The 22844-nt window shown below is 37.3% G+C and overlaps 1 protein-coding gene across 5 annotated transcripts in view; it reads right to left on the reverse strand.

Annotated features, from left to right (window-relative positions):
- The window catches only part of Mctp1 (multiple C2 and transmembrane domain containing 1), a 573693-nt gene that overhangs the window by 148752 nt on the left and 402097 nt on the right, over nt 1-22844 (reverse strand). For all 5 annotated transcript variants that reach the window (XM_050122206.1, XM_050122203.1, XM_050122208.1 and 2 more), the window contains 5 exons: nt 11738-11840; nt 9939-10041; nt 9503-9604; nt 9052-9126; nt 7125-7244 (listed from right to left, as the gene is read on the reverse strand). In XM_050122206.1, coding sequence (XP_049978163.1) covers nt 7125-7244; nt 9052-9126; nt 9503-9604; nt 9939-10041; nt 11738-11840 — 503 coding nt within the window. The remainder of the gene's footprint in view (nt 1-7124; nt 7245-9051; nt 9127-9502; nt 9605-9938; nt 10042-11737; nt 11841-22844) is intronic.

A 22844-nucleotide genomic window follows, 5' to 3' on the forward strand; every position in this document is an offset into this window, starting at 1 on the left:
CACAGTTGTTCTTCACATTTAATTTCTTGTGTAAATATCTCTAAGGTGAAATGAAAAGAGTAGAGCCCCAAGACCAAATGAAAGCCATGTGTCGCCATTTTCTTTTTCTTTTTGCCCGTAAAATAAGGACTGACTTCCATTTTGATCTTTGCATACCTATTTACAGTTTGATCTGCTTCCTTCGATTTTTATCCACATACCTATTTACAGTTGGATCTGCTTCCTTTCACTTGTCCCTGATTTTCTCTGCATTTTTTTCTTGGAGACACTCACTGACAGCTGATGTGAACACCTTTACGCTCTTATTGATCTCCAAATGCCACCGCTTGCAGAGTGTCTAGCCTCTGTCATCACAACAAAAGCCCACGGTGCCATGCAGTCCTAACTCTCAGCTCTCTGCGGCAAAGGCTGCCCAGCTCTTATTAATATGTTCAAATATGGTTAAATGATAAAGAAAGCAGGGGAACAAAGACAGAAACTAGCTCATTAGCAGTATCTCCAGTTACACAATCACTTAGTAAGCCGATGCTCACAGTTTATAGGTGTATCCCCCAGAAGTGGTGACCTCACAGGGAGAGGTAGCTAACCAATAAAGTGAGTTAGCCTGCCACTGTTCAGATTCACCCCCATCTGGAAGAGGTGGATCTACTAGTATAAATCACATAATCAGCTCATTCTTTTAAATATTTTTCTTTGGAAACTACTCTGAATAATAATGGATTGCAATGAAAATGAATTGCTGTTTTCCTCAACAAGTGTGTCCCTCAATTAAATTTAAGTTTGAAGGAAGGTAGAATTTCATAGAAGGAAATATTAATTTAAGAATCTGGTGACAGACAATCCTTATTTATTATTTAAATTTTTTAATTGGTAGTTCAGTTGTGAAGTTAGTGATTCTGGAGAATCTTCATAATTAATACAAGGTGAAATGGTGCAATACCCAAACAGGAAAAAAAATAAACATATTGAGAGAGTGGACTTCTGGGTACAAACTCCACCACCCAACTCTGAAGCTCATGAAAAGGTGAACTGGACTTAATGCTGGTAACATCTGCAGCTAATACTTACTTATGCAAAGAAGAACAACACATACTCTCCTAGATAACAGCATGACACCATCCACATTAGAGGATGAAGGAGGCAGAGCTGAAATCACAGAAAGCCTGAGTGTGACCTCTTCAGGATTCAATTCTTGCTACTGTAAACATAAAACAAAATGTAGGAGGAATATACTTTTCAATGCCTAACAGATCTGAGTTCTGAGTCTTATGTGACTAACTCCCTCAAAGACCAGAAAGTCCCTTTGCAGACATCTGTTAATGTAAACAAAAAAGGGCATCAGTATCATTCAAAGGGAAGAAAGTGTGGATCTGACCAAGCGCTGGGTAATTATATAATATCCAGGGCCACAGAACGCAGGGATGACTGTGTGTGAGGATGGGTGTGCGCACGGGCCATCACATCTAGCACAAGATCAGAGGGCACACCCTGATCTCTTACCTCCCATGCTTCTTAAGACTTCAGGTTGACATTAGCTAAGGGTGACCAGTCCTGAAACTCTATATATTTAAATGATGACTTTCTCCAGGTGTTCTTGTGACTGTAAGAATTTATATACAATGTTTGTGAAAGAAAACCCAACTGTAACTTTTTGTATAATCAAGGACAATATTTGAAAAAGAATTCTTGCCAGTAATTGAGATGAATTTGGGGGCATGGGAATGTGTGTTTTGATTATCAGTTTTTCATATGAGTGTGTTTTCAGCCTATTTGTTAGAAATTTCTTAATGTCAATATTTTTGAGTCTGTAAGTCGAAATTTAAGCAACTTTAGAGGTATATAATTTTCTAAATCAATGAAATTCTAGGCAAGTATCTTCCTTCCTTACATTAGTGAAGTTTAATGTAAAAAATTATATAAATTGTAGGTATTGTTTTCTAAATTATCCAAGGTTACTGAACCCATGTGCTGTGAATGGCAGGAGAAAGGCTTTGGCAATTTGGATATATAATTTAAGACATGAGCACAATTTGGATATATAATTTAATTTAAGACAGACCCATGAGCACAAAGACAGGACCATCAGTACATCACATTTCATTGGTGCTTGTTTCTTTGATTTTCAGGTCTCCTTCGTTTTTGTTGCTGTGGGGAAAGTAACAAAACGTGTGCCTGGAACATTTTCATTGTATTTTTTTTCTATCTCTAAGAAAATAAGTGTAGCAGAAAAAATGCTCCCATAAAAATAGTTTGAAAATTGTCATAATTTCATTGGTGTGGTATTACTGGTGTCTATTAAATTCTCCAAATGGAAACTTCTGCTGTAAATGTGAAGTGCTTTCTCTAGATCCAGCACAATTACCCTACCTTCTGCATCCACTATGTAAGCTAAGACTGGGACCTCAGCAATGCAGAGATGCCCTTGTATCCTACATCCGCCGTGTACACTAAGACTGGTACCACAGCAATGCAGAGATGCCCTTGTATCCCACATCCTCTGTGTATGCTAAGACTGGTACCACAGCGATGCAGAGATGCCCTTGTATCCTACATCCGTTGTGTATGCTAAGACTGAAACCATAATGATGCAGAAATGCCTTTGTATCCTACATCCACTATGTACGCCAGGACTGCGACCACAGCAATGCAGAGATGCTTTTGTTTTCACATTGGTATTTCTCCTTGACTAACATGGCCTTTCAGTCCTTAACCATGAAAGCCACTTACAATGCCTGTGTAGCTTGTAATAGTTGTTAGAGAAATATTTAAGCTGTTTAATGGCAGCAGACTCTGTATACAGGGAGCACACAGTAAAGAATGCCAACTGCCTCTGATCTTTAGGACTCTGTCCTTTATTCCAATTGCCTCCCAAGGTTGGGTCCTATTTTTCCTGTGGTTTCTTCGTTTTTACTTTTAATTCGGAACATTTGCCTACACATACCTCCCACATGTGAGTCTATGCATGTATCATCCTGTTTGTTCTCTCTACCTCCACAACGGCCCAGCTTTTCTGAAAAAAAAAAAAGTGCGATTCTTTCCAAAAAATGGGGACTTTTTGTAAAGAAGAAGGAACACAAAATTGTCAGGAAAGCAGGCAACTAAAATGCCTAGGAAAGGATTAATAATGAACCAGGGTCTTCATTGGATTACTATAGATAGAATTCTGCTCACTCACTCACAAACACACATACAGAGAGAGGGTGAGAGGAGAGAGAGACAGACAGACAGACAGAGACAGAGACACAGAGAGGAAAATAGGGCCAGAATCTTACTAGAAAGTCTGCCTGGGTTGGTCAGGATAGAGGGCTGAAGCCAATAGCTTCTTAGATATGAACAGAAACAAAAGTATTTTATGGCTACCAGTTATGCATTCAGACATGCCGTTTTGCTATACAAGGTGCCATGCGGAGCTGCTTTCTTGTCATAATTCATGTTCATTGTTCCTCTAAGTAAAATATGTGTTTCCTGCTAGTTATTCTGTACAGAATTGGACTTTAAAGGAAAGAGGACATTTTTGATAATGCACATCTTAAGACTTTTCATTAAAGTATCAAATTTAAATTCTACCTCTTTGTGCACTCTGACATTTTTTGTCTGGCATTTTCATTAATTTTGCGACATACATAAATGTAGCTGAAATGTTAACTGATCAATACTTTGTCTCTCCCATGTAGCACTAGGGTTTCATTCCCCAAGGACCACACAGCAGAACAGAAATTAAATGTGTAAAATATCAAATGTTAATGTTAAACACAGCAGCACTTGCTGTGTAACGACAGAAAAGGCTAAAACAATTCCAAACGGACAGATGCTACCGCAAATTATCTACAATCACATTTGAAGATTAAAGTTTGTCCTGTAAAATAATTCTCTGATGCACACTGAAGTGTGTCCTTTTGCTGATAGCTCAGTTTTCCAATTATTTTTGTGCTCGTTACAGTGAGAAATGACAGTGCTGAGGAGAAGGAATGTGTGCTCACTTGCCCTCCTTTCCTCTTCCCATTCTGCACCCACTGGCTTCCACGAGAACACAAATGTCTGGTCTGGAGTCTGGTGAAAATTAGTCCAATTTGTAAGATATTTCCAGGTCTACAATTGCTGATTCCCAGTGGCAAGCAGTGCCTGCTACACCACAGACAAAAGAGCTCCCTTTGAAAAATAATATTCATCAGAAAACTTAGAAACCAAACTCTTCCAGAAGCCGACCTGCTTAGCTTTGCCATTTCCCCTGGTTTCGTCCCTATGGCCTGCTCACAGGTGGTGCTGGGAGGCTGTGGCTACTGTCTGCATTTTTATGCTCATTGACACCGAGATGCAAAATAGGATTGTTTTCTTCCATTTTGACCTCACTGATATTTTGCATTTGTTTTTCAGAGAACTGAATCAGAAGAGAAAACCAAAATGGAATAGAAAAAAATTCATAAGCATTAAAAAGCATACTGATCTGGCCCTAAAACTAAGCCACATAATGGTATAAAAGCATGTCCTCCATGAGGCAGCTGCAGCTAGGAAAAATGGGCCAAATGGAACCAATATTATAATAATAGACCCATGGTCTGTCAAGAGGGCATGATGGGAACAATATGTCTGTAACAATGGGCACTGCTTACGTTCATCTAATGGAAATCAGTTCTTTTCAACAAATTGCCCTAATAAACCTCTGCTTATGCAATAGCAACTTTGAATGATTTTGTTTTTAAATACCTCATTTACTCTCTGTAAGATGGCTAAAAATTTTTTACCAAGTTTTTTTCTGCATTTATATCACAACTCTCAGGTGTCCATCTTAAAGGCTTCTACAGAAAAGAGTATTTACTGTGTGGCATAAGGCAAGCTACATTCATGAGCTTCAGTTTCTTCACCTATATACTAGGAAAAATAGAATTTACATTATGAAGTTGTTGAAAATATTAAATTCTTAGTGTAAGAGCATTTTCATTTATTTATGTATAAACAATAGATCCCTGGCACATAGGGAGTAACTGAGAAACATTAATTTCTACTTGTACAAAACTTTCTATATCAATCTGTGATTAAGTAGATTATTGATAAGAGATTATAACAGAATTTTGGGGTCATATGGAAATTATAGGTAAATTGCTTTGATAGTATTGACAGTTCTTATCATGATTTAATAATCAGATTTATTATAGTAAACTTATTTATTTGGTGTTTCTTTAAGAAAAATTTTAAATTGGCAGCCTTATTCAAAGAGTTTGGTTGGCTGTTTCTCCTGGAGGCTCACTGACTCCCAGTGCCCTTAAGTGGCAGAGAGGGGCGTGAGGAGAACAGGGTGAACAGTGCATGGACTCCCAGCCGGAGCCTCAGCAAAGAGAGCTCACTATTTATTACTTCAACCATATTCAGTAAAGTGCTATTACTTGTTCTTTTTTCCAACAAAATGGTAAATGGTTTCTTCACATTTTGTTATGTTCTTCCCTGTTCCATCCTCGTTTTCAGTCCTGTTTCCTACCTTTACTATTGCAGTCTTTTCAGAGCAAACCCCTTGCATTTGGCTCGGTCTGTTACAAACTGGTTACTGGCTGAGGCAGACACTGCGTTTTCTGCAGCGCTTTGCTTCCTTCTAGTGATGTCACTGTAAGTGAGATTACAGGCAGGTGCCTCTGTTTCTCAGGTTTCAGTGGCTTCTTTTCTCTTTTTAAGGAGCAAAAGGAGATTATAAAAAGGAGCTGCCATCTTGAATTAATTTTAAAAATGACCTTAGGAAACTGGAAGAAGTTTATGAAGACTCACACAACACGCTGTAATGCCAAACAGTCCACAATGAACAATCCTGAATAAATGATATAATTACATACATTTTTATGTTTTCAAATTTCATAAATAGCCACAGAGATGGCTTTAAAGAAAGCCAATCAGGAATAGCAGCAGACATTTTCAGTAGAGTTTTATTGTTATTTTAAGTCCCCATAGAACCTGAAATTAATGATAATATATATGTACAAATTGCCTATCATTTTGCTGACTATCATAATGCAGCTATGCTGATGAAAATCAGAATGCCCCACTCTATCTATTATGTGAGAGCGATCAGACGAGCAGAGAGAACTGCTTCTTAAGCAATGATGGAGGCAGTCACCTCCTTAAGAAAACAACGACATGTCTATGGGAAGCAGGCTGCTAACTGGTAAGTGACAACACAAAGGGACATACACAGTCTTTGTTCGTGTGCTCAGACATTAGTGAGACTCCCAGACACGGCCTGCGCAGAGGACCGAACTCCAAGGACTAAAACATACATTCATTTGACCATCATATAAAAGTCAATTGGTACTCTAATTAAGGCCTTTCTGTAAACCCTCATAATAATGTCATATTTTGCAAAACTGGCAACTGTAAGAAAGCATAAGATGCTCATTTCCTAACAAACACAAAATAAAGCCTTTCAAAAGATGGACTCCACAGAAACCTCAGGTAAAACGTCGACCAAGCAGAAACAGTGTGAGCCCAGAGATCCTGGCTAGGCCCAGAGAAAGCGCCTTTTAGATTGTCCTGCCACTGCGGGTCTCAGTGTCATTTCTTAGATGATCTGTGTAAAAGGGTAGAGGATGAACCTTGTGTGCAGAATATCTGGGTCGATTACATTCTCACTTGTGACTTTTTCTCAGATAGGTCCCATCCCTTTGTGCTCTGCTCATTTATTAAAGCTTACCAACCAGCATGCTACTGCCAGTGACGTTCCTATCCTGACAAAATACTTACAGAATAAATAAAATCAAAGTGTGGATGCTCAGGGCTGTTGCCATTGTCTTTGTTTGTTTGTTTGTTTGTTTGTTTGTTTGTTTTCTCCACAGAGAAGTATTTTTTTGACTCTCCTATTTGGATCTGGAATTGTACAATATGCAAAATTTTACTTTTTAACTGTCAGAGAAAATTTGACTAAGATGTCTTGCATTCCGGAAATCTGAGGAATATATTCTTGGATTCAGACCCTGAACAATCCATCAGGTTCCTGCCCACAGCAAATCTGTCCAGTCAAGTCTCAAAATAGGAGTTTTAAAATGACTCTCTCAACATAACTGTTACTATAGCCACAGAGAGTTGGAGCTAAGATTGCTGAATCTGATGCATAACAACAGGCGAGCAGTAGAGTGTGATCATACCACAAAAGCGGCAAGACTCCTTGGGGGTGAATCCCAGTCAAAGCAACTGTTAACGTAGTACACAGCGTTTACCAGCACCATGACGCAGAGCTTTGTTCTGACGAAGTTTCTCAGAAGCAGCTGTACGGAAAACACAAACAGTATCAGAGTTTACAAGACTGAGAACAATCAAGTATATTGTATGATTCTATAAGCTCGTGGTGATTTAGAATGGACTCAGAGAGGCAATAAGGTGACAAAGATACCAAGTGATTTGGCTCACTAGGTAAAAAACAGGAAGCACTAATGGATGAAGAACTAGATGGGATGAACTATTTTTTAGCTAAATATATTTTTAAAAATAATGTTTTCATATAAACTGGTATGTTTGTCCATAAAAAATCTAGTACTTATGAAACATGTACCCCTGTTTATTTGAACTTTCTTCTTTTTAAGATAGATTAAATATTTTAATTTCAAGATGCTTCAAAGTGAATTGGATACCTTGAAATGTTCAGAGTTCTAAGCCTGTCTAATGCAGCTTATTATAGAAGCACTGTGATTTCAAGGGCTTTTTCCACTTAATAGGACTGTTCTGTCTATAACCATCCCTCACTCTATATTTTCTCTTTGTTTTCCTACGATTTAAAAGCTAGGAAACTTTTATAGTAACCAAGTATGCTGCAAAATCTCTTATTAGAAAACATACTAAAAATAATAATAGAAATGATAACTCACAGAATTTAAGTTTAAAACAAAAGCTATAGCATGACTTCAACAACAAAAAGACATCTATGAACTAGATAATGGTTTAAAAAGTTACTTACAAAAATGGATAATTAAACTAATCATAAGTCTGCAAGTTAATATATTAATACTCTAAATATAGTCCAGTATCAATTTGGTATTTTAAAGAAACAGATATGTAAAATTACCTGAGCTCAAATGACAAAAGTACACATGTATAAAATTAGTTCATGTATGTGCAAGGCAGTTAAAACACATTTAAAACTGGAATTTTGTTTAGTCAGAGAGTCTCCCTGTGTATTTTCCTTCTTGGTTCCTAGCACCTTTTTTAGGAACAATTTTTATTATTATTCTTATCTATAATTATAAAGAAATATAACATGGTTTTCTATTGAGATAAGTATTTCATTTGTAACACACATTGTTTAAATGCCAAAAGTCTCATTTTGTGGTGAATTTACTAGATTAAAAATAAAAATATTTTACGGTTTCTCATGGTTCACAAAATTATCAAATATTTAACAGTAAAAGTAAGCTCAGTGACTTTATAGCCATAATAAACACATTGTATTTTAGCTTTGTAAACTGTAGTAAACATTTAAAAAGGGTAGGTAGCACTTTTTCTTAACTTGATATTAAAGAAAATTTTAAGTTATTATTGATAAATACCAAGCTTAGTTTAAGGCTGTATCATACAAGGAAGATCAGAATTCCTGGTTTTTGTTTTAGTAGAAAATGTCAGTGAGAGTTCACTTGAAGGGAATGTTGTTAACATCTAATTAAAAGACCCCTCACCGAATCAGAGGGAAGTGCTGCCTTCATTCACCGCACACCTGCATCATACCTGGGTGGTCTGTGCACGGATCTGAACCTCCCTCACACACTCTGTGACAATCAAATTGTAGGTTAGGGTGCAGATGACCCCCCTCCACTGGTGCACAGCCCCAGCTCCCTTCTCCTTCCTTACCACCCCCATCTCACCGCTTACTTTGGTTTTGCCTTTGCTTGATCTTTTTAAGGAAAAGAAAGGAAAACAGGAAAAAAAAAAGCCGTTTTCAATATGTAGGTGATCAAAATTTGTAAGGACGTCCCCCCTCCAGACCTCCAAGGTTTATTTGAATTTACTCTGATATTTTACAGAATCAATCAGTTCTTCCCAGAGGGATTAATATTTCTTTTTTCTTTCTTTTTTTTTCTTTACCTGTTTGGAGAGCCTGTTTTCCTCTTCAATGTACTTCTGTTCTTTGGGTATTAATGTTCGTAAGCTGGCTTTCACCTACACATCAACACACGTGTGTTAGGGGTTCATATATTACAACTGTTCACAAGTTTTGCATGCAGTTCAATTTGCAATAATTTCTAAAGTTTCAAAGTCTTGGCTGCTGTGCTCATAAAATATAAATGTATACAGTTGCATATGCATGCGCGTCCCTCTGCAGGCAGGCAGGCAGGCAGGCGGGCGGGCGGCAGCCAAGCACACGGCGGCGGCCCCACTGTAGCAGAAAGTGTGGGTGTGCCAGAAGCATATTCTCCAAGATACATCAAGGTTTAGAGAAAATGAGGAATGACAGAAATTCTCTACAAATCAGGAACAAAAGCTTTCATGAAACTGAACTCTTTAGCAGTACAAAAAAGCCAAAGTTAAGACTTACAGCATTAAAAATCACATCTATTTCAAGATAGATGACCCCCTTTGTTGGCCCTGTCAGCTGCTTGTTTTTCAAGACGTAGGCTTTCTGTTCACCATTTTGAATCTGCGGGAAAAGGACATGACAGCCGTCTGTCTCACGGTCTCCACTGAATACACTCCCCCAGTGACCTTTGACCCCCAGCTGCTGAAACTGACAGAGAACCCAAAACAACTGTGGCAATTCTGACAAGTACCTGTTCATTACCAGGATCAAGTCTGTCAAGAAAAATTAACTATCATGGGATTCAACATGGCCGTGCATTGAGTATGTTAAAATTTTTAGTGTTCTTATTACAGACCTTGGTTGAGAAATGACAGACATAGAGCTGAGGTTTTTTTTTTTTTTTTTCCTTGAGCAAAAGCAACATGGAACAGTGCGTCAGGTGACTGAAACTTACAGACAGCAATGGTATAGCAACTCTGCCCAGAAAGTCGGCACTACGGTCACGGTCTTCATCATAAACTGTCACTTCCAGGACTGAATGGATGTCTTTAATGTTGCTGCGTAATAAACAAGCCCGAGGAAAAGAGACTCCATTAGTATGAAGCAAAGATAGAGCAGTTTTGAAATCTTAGAACTATCTGTTTTCTGTATTTTTATTTTTTACTTGTATTATTTGCACACAGATATACATATACAGGGTAGGGTGGAAGCTGAAAGTTTCTCCTAATACGTCTAACGTGACAACAGCAAGGGTCATAGCATAAGGAACTCTGAAGACTTCTGTAACTTTCAGGGTTTTTAATGACATCACTTTTGAGCGGGATATACAAAGAATAAGTTGCTGGAAAAATCACTAAGTACTGCTGGCAATATTTAGGCTTCTCTGTCACGTTATAACAATAAATCATACAATTGCATAACTCCTGTGTAAGATATCACAGGTTTGCTACCAGTAGGAGCCACATAGATTTTTGAACTCTTATTGTTTTCACTATACTATGACCTGTCCATCTTTTATAGTTCTTACTGTTGCACTTACTAAGTTAGGTTTGTACCAAGCAGAGAAATCAAAACAGAGACTGGATTTAGAAAAAAAAAGTTATATCACAATATGCCAGTAAGTTTAGAAGACAACACATGATAGTAAAAAAACCATGTGAATTCTGCATATTTTTGCTTCAAGAAAAATAAGTATCAATTGTTGACAGCTTTTATTTTTGATCAATTGTTTACCAAGAAAATCTGAATGAATAGAAAACTAAAAAGAATATATTCATTACTGAAACACCATAACTGCACATGAAAAGAGGCTTTACCAGGGCACAATCAATTAATCGCTTTGATAATAATCAAACCTATTCATTCAATTATGCATTCTAGAGAAAACACTCTCCATGCCCTCTCAGGAGCGCAAGCCTCCTGACTAGGCTTTCATCTCTTATAAAAATGTGGAATTCCTTAAAAAAAATTGGTCAGATAATGAAAGCTGATTAGTTACTGGCTCTTAAGCAGCGACATTATAAGGAATTAATGAGGAATTTAGCAGTTTTTTATGTACAAGAAATAAAACCATGTTAGAAAACTGCTAAGTACTTCTGTTTGGAGAGTTCTGCTTTGTGGAGCCCATTCTCTTCAGCCCAATTTAAAAGAAGGGACTTGTCCACTCATACAGTGCAGCATGCACAGCTTTCACGGTGCACAGTGCAAAAGATTTACAAACTTCTTAAAACAAAGGAAAATTAACTCAAAGCTTGTTTTGAGATTTAGGACAATGCTTAATGTCCTTATTGTGCTAAAATGAAACAAGCCCAGAAGAAGCATCTGCCAAACCCGACTGGATTGTTTGCTGGTTTCAGTGGTGGGACAAACAGAGCTTTGTCCTTCTTATGCAATTGGGAAGAATTTCAATAGAAGGTACAGAAGGAAGAAGCAGTATGCAGATTCAGTGGTGGGAGCAAACCCATAGTCAGGCCACATAAAAGCACAGCAGAAAAAAAAAGTCTATAGTGAAAACAAAGAAAAAGGACATACCCCTTATTTCCCAAGTTTCACTCTTGAGAAGGTAGGGAGGGGGTTTGGAAATTCATGGTTAGGAAAGGCAGAGCAAGCGTGTTGCACTGTGAACTGGAATACACAAATATGTGTGTGCATGTGCACGCATGCACGTGTACACATACACATACACATACTTTCAGGGTGAACTATATTTTCACACCGGTTTTTAAAAAAGCATGACATAATTATTACACTTACAATGTGAACACTTTGTTCCACTCAGGACTGAGGTTTTTGTAGACAGTGTGTGTCAGCAGTCTATCATTGTTCAGTTCTACCACACAAAACGGATCACTTTTACCTACGGGAGATGCGCAGAGAACGTGTTTGTTTGTTTGTTTTTGTTTTTTTTTTTCAGCATATACCCACATTGATGGTATCATGATCATATCTGTTTTGATCACAAACTTCCCCCAAAAAAGTTTTATAATGAACAACAAATAAAAAAACTTACAAGTTAAAATAGCAAATCTCATAAAAACAGATGTAACAGGATATTAGCAATTGTTATGCTTTGCAGAGATTTAGAACCTGAGACCAAAGTATATAGCTTGACTCCTGATCTGTTATAATTTACAACACAGAGAACACTACAGTGTGGTGGGAAAGTGCAGTGTGCCCATCCTCTTTCTGTTCTTGGTTCTATTGTGACCATTTGAACAGCCAATCTCTTCAATCTTACAGCTACACTTTCCAACTTAACTCGCTCACTAGAAAGTCATCAGAGGGCCTTCCAAACAAGTGACTTGAGAGAAAATGGCTCTATTGCCAAAGGACATCACTTGAAGTTAACTATGGCTGAACTACTTTCCCCTGAGATATCCATGGGATTCATAAAAAGGTAAAGAAAATCAGAGCCTATGAGGCTGAGTAAGTCTGCTATTTGGAAATCAAGATCAATAGGCAATTGGCATGCTAAATGTGCACTTCTGTTTTTAATGTCTTTTGGAAATAAAGGGCCTGGACGTTATCTCTCCATAGAGACTCTGCTCTGCTATACTCAGATCATCCATCCCATGTGTACATTCTGGGATGTCTCCATTTCTTTGTCTCAGGGCCTGGACATTATCTCTCCATGGTGACTCTGCTCTGCTATACTCAGATATCCATCCCATGTGTTCATTCTGGGATGTCTCCGTTTCTTTGTCTCATTTCATAAGAACTCACAAAGTCAAAGGCTCTCTGAGAAGAGCATGGATGGTGCTGGTGTATAGGTAAGGTGCTGAAACCGTTATACAAATGTCAATGGAATCAATATTTAGAAATAGCTGTCCAGAGGTCATATCTTTTAAACTACAATATTGATTTAGACTACATAAGAGGTTAATGTGCATATTATTAGCTTTAATGATAAAGAAAAATTGTTTTAAATGCATTGTGAATTGCAGCCACAGTAGTTTACACTTGTGTGAAACCTTAAGCATCATCTGAGATTTTCAATTAAATTTTATTAGCTATCCATGGCAGAGAAGCTCTGTATACCCACACAGGAGTATATTTGTCATAGGATAACTCTTAAATGGGCAACACAAGCTTAACTCACCTTTAACTTACTAATTTTATATTGAAAAAGATTTAGTATGCCTGGGTTAATTCAGTAGTCTTACATAACCCAATGTAATTGCACAATTTAACATTATGGTAGTTTCCTCAGTCTGGGGTCTTGAGGATTCTTCTCAGCAAAGATTAGAACTGGTCCTTTGATGTCTGGTGGTGAGTTGGCCACATGCTTTGCCTTGCCTGCCAAGTTTATGGGTTGTGGTTCTTACCTTCATTGCTCTCATTTCCAAGTCCTGCACACCACCAAAGTTGGTATTGAAAATATCTTGTTCATTAAAACATAGTGTAATTGGTTTCACTTGGGACTTTAATAAATTAATTTGCTGTCATAGAATTTTGATACCAGCAAACAAAGGCAGGCACAAACAGCTTTTGAAAAATATTTGCATGTAAACCTTTAAGCAAGATTTCATCCAATAATAATACCACATCTTAATCAGAAGCTGGGTAAGGACATAAAAAGTTTCATATTTTTGAGAAGTCTTCATTACTTTATCACAACCAGGATTGTATATGATAGAGAAATAACAATGCACAAAACAATGAAAATAATCCCTGTGCTCATGGATTTTTGGACCGAAGAAGATGACTTCATTTTGGCATGTTTCAAGTGATAAATATAATGCTGGAATTAAATGATGGGAAATGTGATGCGGAGCACTTGTGTGCACAGAATCTTCAAGAGATGAAGAAAAAAGGTAACAGAGTGAGCCGTGGTTTGCCTGGAGGAGCAGATCCTGCAAAGGCCAGAGAAGTGGCTACAGCTGTCTTACTAGCAATATTCAGGATGCCAGAAAGACTGAGGAAATAGATTGTGAACGTGTGTACTAGATGACAGGGGAGAAGGAGAGCAGTGGGCATTTGAAAACCATGGATCTCTCTTGCAGGACAGAATGCTTTGGAGGAATTTGAGTTGAGGATTGATCTGACCTGATGGATTTCTGAGGAGTACTGTGGGCGACGGGAACACGAAGGAAACCAGTGACAGCCAGTCCAGTACTGTGGGTGATGGGAACACGAAGGAAACCAGTGACAGCCAGTACAGGTGGTAAAAGGCAACTGGGTTCTGGGAATATTTTAGAGGAGAGCATCATAACTGTGTCAGAGCCAATACTGACCACTCAAATGGCGTCTGACATTACTAGAAGCTGGAAAACGCTTAACTGAACTAAACTTGGCCACATTTCATGTGGGATTGTAACAAGCCGTATTTCTAGTCCCTTTATCTCTGGAATCTGGCAAAGACAAGAGAAGAAAGTTTGTTTAAATGACGGCAGGCATTGGACAGTGGGAGGAGCATCTTCCCCAAGGAAGAGCACCGACTGACCAGCCCTGAAGACATACATCTGAGAAGTACTGTAGAGACTGGATTAGGAATATATACATGTAATAACAATCATGAAAAAAAGAGCTCCTGAATTTGAAAGAGAGATGATGGGCATATGAGAGGGTTTGGAGAAAGGAAAGGGAAAAGTGAAGCAATTATAATATAACCTCAAAAATAAAAGTAATAAGGTAGATAAAAAGAAAGCTTATTGAATTTTTATTCATCTTTTTATTAAAGATACCTTTTTGTAGTAAAGGAAATTGATGCAATGTCAAGTCTTTGACCACTATTATTTTCACTAACTTAGAAAGAGCCATTCTGACACATAGGTCAAGGGCAATTGCAAAGTACTATTAGCATTAATAGCACAGGGCCATACCAAAGGTTTCTAAGCTCAGAACTAAAGCATACACTCGATTTCACTTTTGAAGAAGCAGATGTAAGCAGTGTGCTTGTTTAGTGCCTTCAAGTTTACTGCTTTCAAACATTGGCTTTTCCATTCCTTAGTTTTTCAGGATTTATTTATTTATTTATTTATTTGTTTGTTTGTTTGTTTGTTTGTTTTTACTACTTAAGCAAGTGGAAACAATCAGAGAAACACTAGAGGTGACTAAATCAGTAGTCACCTTTGAGTTCTTCACTCCTTTCTCCTTTCTATCATTCTATTTTGACTCTGTAATACTGAGAACCGGAGTGGTGGCCTCTAGGATGGAGTACTGACTGATGCTCAGTAGCACACAGTATTCTGCAGAGTGCACGCTTTTCCTCAATGACTAGAAGTCTAATGTGAGAAATAAAGGCAGTAGTCAGTGGTAAAATGCAGTTTTACTTCTTGTAACTTTTTACTAACCAAAAATCTTACTGTATATATTATATAATCTATTTTATTCTTTTCACTTTTGTTCTAAGCTCAAGGCAGACCTATGGGGTACCAATAGTCTCTTTCTTAACTTCTGTTATTTTGGTGATAAAAATAGCTATCTCGGACCTGTTGGTTTCGTGGGAGCCTAGGCAGTTTCGTGGATGCTCACCTTACTAGACCTGGATGGAGGTGGGTGGTCCTTGGACTTCCCACAGGGCAGAGAACCCTGATTGCTTTTTGGGCTGACGAGGGGGGGGGGACTGGATTGGGGGAGGGAAAGGGGAGGCGGCGGTGGGGAAGAGACAGAAATCTTTAATAAATAAATAAATTAATTAAAAAATAGCTATCTCTTTCCTTAGAAATGTAACAAACTGAAGAATTTGGAATTAATGGAAGACAGAAATTGTAGTTATGCTGTGTGGTAGATGTGGTGTTGATTGCTTTAACTGCAATGACAGCAGAGAATCTTGCCTTCCTCGAGAACATAGCAATTTCTAATGTTGATAATTTTCTAAAAAAGAAATGGAAGTGCCTTCTGAAGCATTCATCACATTGAGTGCCTGCTCAATTGACTGCTCACCCCAGAATTATAAGTATGATTAAGACATAGTCGAGCTCTCAAGGCATGCACAATTTAGTAGACATGATAGAAGTGTAAATGCAGAATTATTATGCAGGGCTGCAAGAACTGTAATAAAGGTGAGTGAAAAGTGTAGCAGGAGCAATGAGAAGGATGCACATAACTTCATAATCCTGGGACAGAACAGGAAAGGAAAGCAGAGTTTCCCCAGTGGAGTGGACCCTTGTGATCTGTGATGATTAGACAACTGTGTCACCAGCTTTTGTAAAAGTGAAGAACCATCACAAAAAGTAAACTTCATAACAATTTGTAATCAGGAATATCTCGTTTAAATTGATTCACGCAGCTCTTTGATAATGTCTCTATAACATAAAAATCTACAAATAAATAACATAACTTATAAAACAGACACTTTAAGCCTGTATGCTTGGATAGTTGTCTATAATCTAGCTAAATTCTAAAAGCCATTTCTTTTTCTATAGATTTTTAATAAGAAAAAGAATCTCCCAAGTGAATTAAACCTAGAGACTCCTTTACCCCTTATCATAAAGCAAAATTTGCAACAGACTTCAAAGCCCTTGTTTCACCACTTCATTCTTCTTTTAATAAATCCATTTTACAATAATAAAGAGATATCAGAACTGACTCCAGTAGGCATGCTTTCTGGGAATCCCCAACACTACACCATGGATTAATAGAGTGAGTTCAATGGCTAATTTTCACCCTTGCCCTTCCTCTCCAGGGTCACACCCTGACATACTGCTAAAGAACTGTGGGAAAGTTTGCACAGTGCCCTCCCTGTTCAACTGCTATCTGTTTTGTGACGAGTTGTGATTTCAGTTTATTGAAACTAGTAGTTTGAGTATTAAAGTCACTGAGTGATACTGAAAGGTATTCTTGCTCCTGGAGCAAAGCATAAATCCTGATCCATCCGTGGTGGGCTTTGTCCAGGGTCATTTTACTGCTGACAAGAGGCATGGTTTGCTAGATGTAGTGTGTCACAAAAAATGTGGGGGTGGGGAGGACCTAGTGACCACCTCTTTGTTGTCATGTCTTTGAAAACACAGAGGCTTTTAGTAGCATGGAAAGCAATTCATACCCATGGGGAGAGACCTTTTATTTTGAACCTGTCTTGCATTTATTAAGCACTTTGGTTTAATTTCCTCAGTTGCCACAGTTTGCAATGACTATATTTTAATCTTTAAAAAATATAATCAAGATTGCCATCTGTCCTTTCTGCAAACTTGAATTTCAATCATGACATAAAACAATGTCATAGCTGAGTGAATTCCATAGGGTCACTAGAACAAAAAGCAACGTGTGTTGAGATTTCTTCCAATCTTTTTCTTACCAATGGAAATAGAGCTTTGATCGTACGCTTTCTCATCAACTGGCCTAACATATTTTAAGCGTCAGATTGGTAGAATTGCATTAACTGACACTCTTTAGTAGGTCCCCACTGGGTTTTAGTCTCTAAGTTATGAAGCAGGCATGTTTCATTGTAGTAAGGAAATTGACACTCTAGAGTCACGCTGTCAAACTATTAGAACTAATACACTTTTCATTCCTACTGATAATTTTATAATGCTCCTATTCCTATTCTGAAAGAAAATAAAATGTAGAAACTTAACCATCATAAAAGAGGAATAAATAGAATTTTTAACAATAAAACCATACCTAGAATTACTCAATAAATATTTTTGAATGTCTACTAGAACATATGGACCAAGGAAGAGGAAGTTCTTTGTCATCTTAAATTAACTATGTAAGGGACTGGGCAAGGAGGGTAAACATTGAATATAAACAGCAGGATTACGATGTGCTGAAGAGTGACCCAGGTAATGGAAACAGAAAAACACAGACTGTCGTATTAGAAGAGGACACCGTTTATAGGTTGAACTCAGTGGCTACAGTGCGACTCTGAAATGAGGTTTGGGTGAAGAATTGGAAGAAGTGGAGAACAGCCAAGTGGATATGGGAGGAAAGCAGTCTGGAAAGTAGAAGTGGCTGGAATCAGAGCTCAGTTCTCTGGCATGGTTAATACAAGATGTCCAAGAAGTAAGGATAGCAACCATGAAGCACCTGAACATCACCAGACTTCAGGGTGCATTTATGTAAATGGCGGCCATTGCAAAGCTTGATTGAATTGTGTGTTTCAAGATGTAACCTAAACAGACATGATGTAAGATATAACACAATCTCCGTCATCTAATGTTTCCTAATCCTTTGTAGCACATTTAACATTTTCAGCTCCAAGCTACCAAACATCAAAAGGAGTCCCCCAAATGGGTTTCAAATAAAATTTCCCAAAAATGACATGAACACTCACTTTTATCATTTGAAAATAATGGTTCTTTAGAAACATTTCTTATATATTTTGCCATGGGAACTGTTTAAAATTATTGAAGATTTCAAAAGTGTTTACAGTATGACATAATCATTAAAATTACCATTTTAGAAATATAGAAAGAGACCATGAAAGGTTAGTAATTCAATGTTAGTGACAATGATAATCCTATGTGATATAAACATGAGAGTGACTGAACATTAATATAGACTTTAGAAATGTGGATTGTGTACTTACGGGAGAAATAGTGTAACACTAAGGAACATATTAGCATTATTAGAGAAATAGCTTGACTTCGTACATCTCTGAAATCATATTGGGGATTTCAATAAATTCCTGAGCTAAGCACTTCAGACAAAACTAAGAGCATTGGACACCTACATTACGCTGCTCTAACTTTTTCTCTTCCCTGCAATCTAGAACTAGATGCAGAGTATCTTAAGACTTCATGTAACAGATGTAATACTGAGTCCTAAATTGAAGAATTTGATAGAGTCCAGAAGTTGGAGTTTATAATCAAAGAACGACAAGGGAAACAACAACTAAGACGTGGGCACAGAGAACAGGAAGACCATGGCTCTAGGAAGGGAGAAAAGCTCATAGAAAGGTTGGCATGAGCACTGACAAGCTTACATGACATAGAAAAACATTCATTCTAGTTCATTTTGTTATAACATTATATCCGCAATGTTTATTTTACAAGCATAGATTCAAAAATATTATTTTATCTATAACAAGCATAAAATACATGAAACTCTTTGTGGCAACCTTCCTAGATATTTCAGAACCTCTAGTAAGTAGACTCTCCTGCAGAAAAGCGTTTCAGACTAGCTTCCAAAAGTAAATTAGTTAGTGAGAGAGACTTTTATAATGCAGGAAACCCTTCTGGATTAAAAAATTTAGTATAGTATTAGGAGTTTAAAGAAACTCTCTCAATCAAGGGAAACACAAACAGAAATTATCACTGTCAAATTCTGCTGTTAGATTGATAGTTTCTATTGTTTCTACTTAATATCTCATTTAGGATTTTGTTCTTGTTACTACAACCTCAGAATCTGATGGTTTTTGAAAGATACCTTAAGGAAAAGTTCCAGAACTCATTCAGGTAACCAGGGGGTCATTTTGACTTGGCCTCAATAGCTTCAATTATAGGGAATTTTTTTTCTCACTGGAATTTCTTGATTCATTTTGGAATTGTAATTTTTAGAAAATGTTTATTTATATTAAGAATAAAATTATATTCTTAATTCGAGAGATGGCTCTGGTCTGAGAAATGGCTCAGAGGGTGAGAACTCTTGGCTGCTCTTCCAGGATTCTAAATTCAATCCCCAGCATCCACATGGTGGTTCACAACCATCGTAATGAAATCTGGTGCCCTCTTCTGACCTTCAGGCAGAACACTGCATACATAATAAACAAATAAATCTTTTTTAAAAACAAAAATTAATATATCTATCAGTTATATTTAATTTTCCTTCTGTAGAAATTTTAAAATCTCATTAAAACGGTAGGTATAAAACAAGGGTACAGCCTCTGTCAGGCCATATGTGCTAAAGAAGCACAGCTGGACCTGTGTGGAACAGCGGAGATTGCGGCTGGCTGGTTGAGCACAAATTCTGCACATCGCAGGCTCTCTTCCTGTAGTACACTGAGGCCTTGAAGCCCACAATGATATTTCTAGACTCTTTTAGGGTGGTAGGGGTGTGTGTGTGTGTGTGTGTGTGTGTGTGTGTGTGTGTGTGATTTATGTTGTGTGAATCAGGTGTAGACGCCTAAGATTTGCTACCAGAATTTGGCTAACTATGAGCATGTTGAGTTCATTTTGATGTTGAAGACAGCAGGGATGAGCTGTAAAAGTTATCAGTTTCTTAAGTTGCTAGTGTGGTAGGAAAAACCACTTCTTACTCTTCCATAGACATTAATGCTAATCTCTGCAGAGTGAGAACAGTCTGTTCTTAGTACCTTCCGCTTACGAAGATTTTTCTAACTCACTTAATGCTCTAAATTAAATCACTTTCTGATTAAGTGGTGTTTATATATTATAAATTCCTATTTTATTTTTATGGGTTTCCTGCATGTGGAACTGTGTTTGCCTTAGTGTCTGTGTTTCTTGTGCCGTTTCTTTGTTTATTGTTTTTTTTTCCTGTTCGTTTTACCCTACTTAGGTTTGTTTGTATTTTAGCTATTATATTACTATTATTACTACTATTATTATAGGTCCCTGCTTGTTTTCTAATGAAAGAGAGAGAGAGAGAGAGAGAGAGAGAGAAGTTGGAGTAGGGCAACCATAATAAGAATATATTGTATGAAAAAAGTAAGTTTTAAATAAAAAATCAATTTGCTAGAAGGACCAAGTCTCTTTGGACATGAATCTTGGCCACCACTTTCCTTGCCAGCTCCTATACCTTCCCTGGGTTAGAGCTTCAAACTGTACAACAATGAGACACAGCCCTTCGGTGTCTCCCTTCTGTAGCATAGTGAACAAGTCGTCTTAAAATATGGATCTAGATCTATGTGACTGCTCTTCTGTTTATGAGCGCGTGCATGCGCACACGTGTGTGTGAATCTGTGTATGTGGGCGGGTGTTGGAGTATGTGGGTGGGTTGTGGGGGGTGGGTGTGAGTCTGGGGGTGTGGGGGTATAGGTGCGGCGTATGAGCGTGTGTGTGTGTGTATGTGTATGTGTGTGTGTGTGTGTGAGATAGACTGTGTATGAGTGTGGGTATGTGGGTGTTTGAGGGTGTGTGTGTGTTAGCTAATCTTTTAGTCTTTCTACTCTTCAGTTTCCTAAATTATAAAAACTGGGATAACAATAGTTTTTAATCATGTTATTGTGAGGATCATTCTGATAATCCTTGTGTCAAATCCAAAGTCATATCTTACATGTCAGAGGCTCGAAATGGTTAGTTATTATTGTTATCAGTGTCATTATCTTGAATCTATCTTCAGCTGACATCATTATAAATCCCAAGATTAAAACATATTTCACTTGAGATGCATTCCAATTAGTCTATCAATGTTCTTGATGAATAACTTGGGCAATAAAGTCTAATTCTCATTATTTGATTTTCATCTGTGACAACAAGGCTAATGTATGTATAATTCACTTTCATAACACTTAAACTCATCTTTAAGCATAAAGTACTTTCTTTATTTTCCACCATTAAAGCAAAACATCCCTTTTAACCCATGTAAGACCTTAGATTTATATTTTTAATATTTATTTTACTGAGTAAACGCTATTACCTCAGTCTGTAAACACATACATACACACATACAGAGAGAGACATATAAAATATCTGTTATTTTTGCATACATATCTTAGTCTCATATAAATGAATCAACTTATTTTCTTGGCAAATTTGATAAGCAAGCAGTCAATTATGTTGTCAAAACTATTGGTAAATCAACAGTGTGGACCAACAGACAGAGCATGGATCCCTTATTAGGTGTCCCATTGACATCAATTCTTAAATCACTCTTGGGCTTGACTGCTCAGTGGTTTAGGATTCCACTTAGAGGATCATACAGATCAAGTAGTTTTATAGTAAATGGTTCTCTCTTCCACCTCAGAAACCTACATCAAATCAGATCTTGTTGGCAGCATTTCTTAGATCCATTGTTCTAAGAAGTGACTGTCTTATTTACACAACTATATCTTCATCTAACAAAATATAGTTTCTTTAAAATGATTACAGCACCTTAAATGCCTTCGGCACAGAGGGAACCCTGAGGCTGGTTGTATCGCCATACCAGCAGCTCTCTTGTCTTTTACTTAAAGGGTCATTTTGTAATCTTGGATCAACAGAACCTGTTAATTATTTTATAATATTTCTCTTCCCTCATTTCCTATTGATGGGAGGCACATTGTCAGCCCATAGTCCTTCACCTCTAGAGCATATCAAACCCAATTATTAGTCTCGTTGTCATCCTCCCTGTTCTTCCAGAGCAGAATCTTCCAACCATGTGACCTGCATATGAACCACACACTGTAATTCCACTTGAAACACTGGTTCAGACTCACACAAGACCGGCATTTGTGCTAAATTATGACTTTCATTTATGTTTTAATATATGTTTGATTAGAATGGCTTGGTCTTAAAAGAAAGTACCTTTTGACTTCTGCAATTATGATATGGTTTTCCAATGCAATTACTAAGAGGAAGAAAGTTTCCTATCTAGGTCAGACACTGGGATGTGACAAAGGAGAAGCTGCCGATCCTTTGTGATGCTTCTTGTTGCTTGGTCTCATTCTCAGCAAAGGTTTGAAGAACATCAATGTATTTATCACGTGTGAGTTTGTAGTAAGAATGTTTTCTAAACAAGATATATTATCATGACAAAAATGCCAAGCTATGATGCTTTATGAATTTGGATAAAATGGTTTATCAAAGTATACTGCTTAAAAATCTTCTGTAATATACTAGACAGCAAATGGGGATATTGACATGGAAATAAAACACACTCTGGAAAAAGTTTAATTTTTGTTAATATTTATTTATTTATTTAAAAAACATAATTTTAAGATAGTAAATAGTGGGAGTACCTTAAGGTAGCTCCTTTAGCTGTAAATTATTTCACTCTAGTCTTTTATGCAGGCCATTCAGTGGAATGATGCCCATTTTAAAAG

This window comes from Alexandromys fortis, unplaced genomic scaffold, assembly GCF_014885135.2.
Source record: "Alexandromys fortis isolate MF-2015 unplaced genomic scaffold, M_Fortis_MF-2015_v1.1 scaffold_163, whole genome shotgun sequence".
NCBI classification, from domain to species: Eukaryota; Metazoa; Chordata; class Mammalia; order Rodentia; family Cricetidae; genus Alexandromys; species Alexandromys fortis.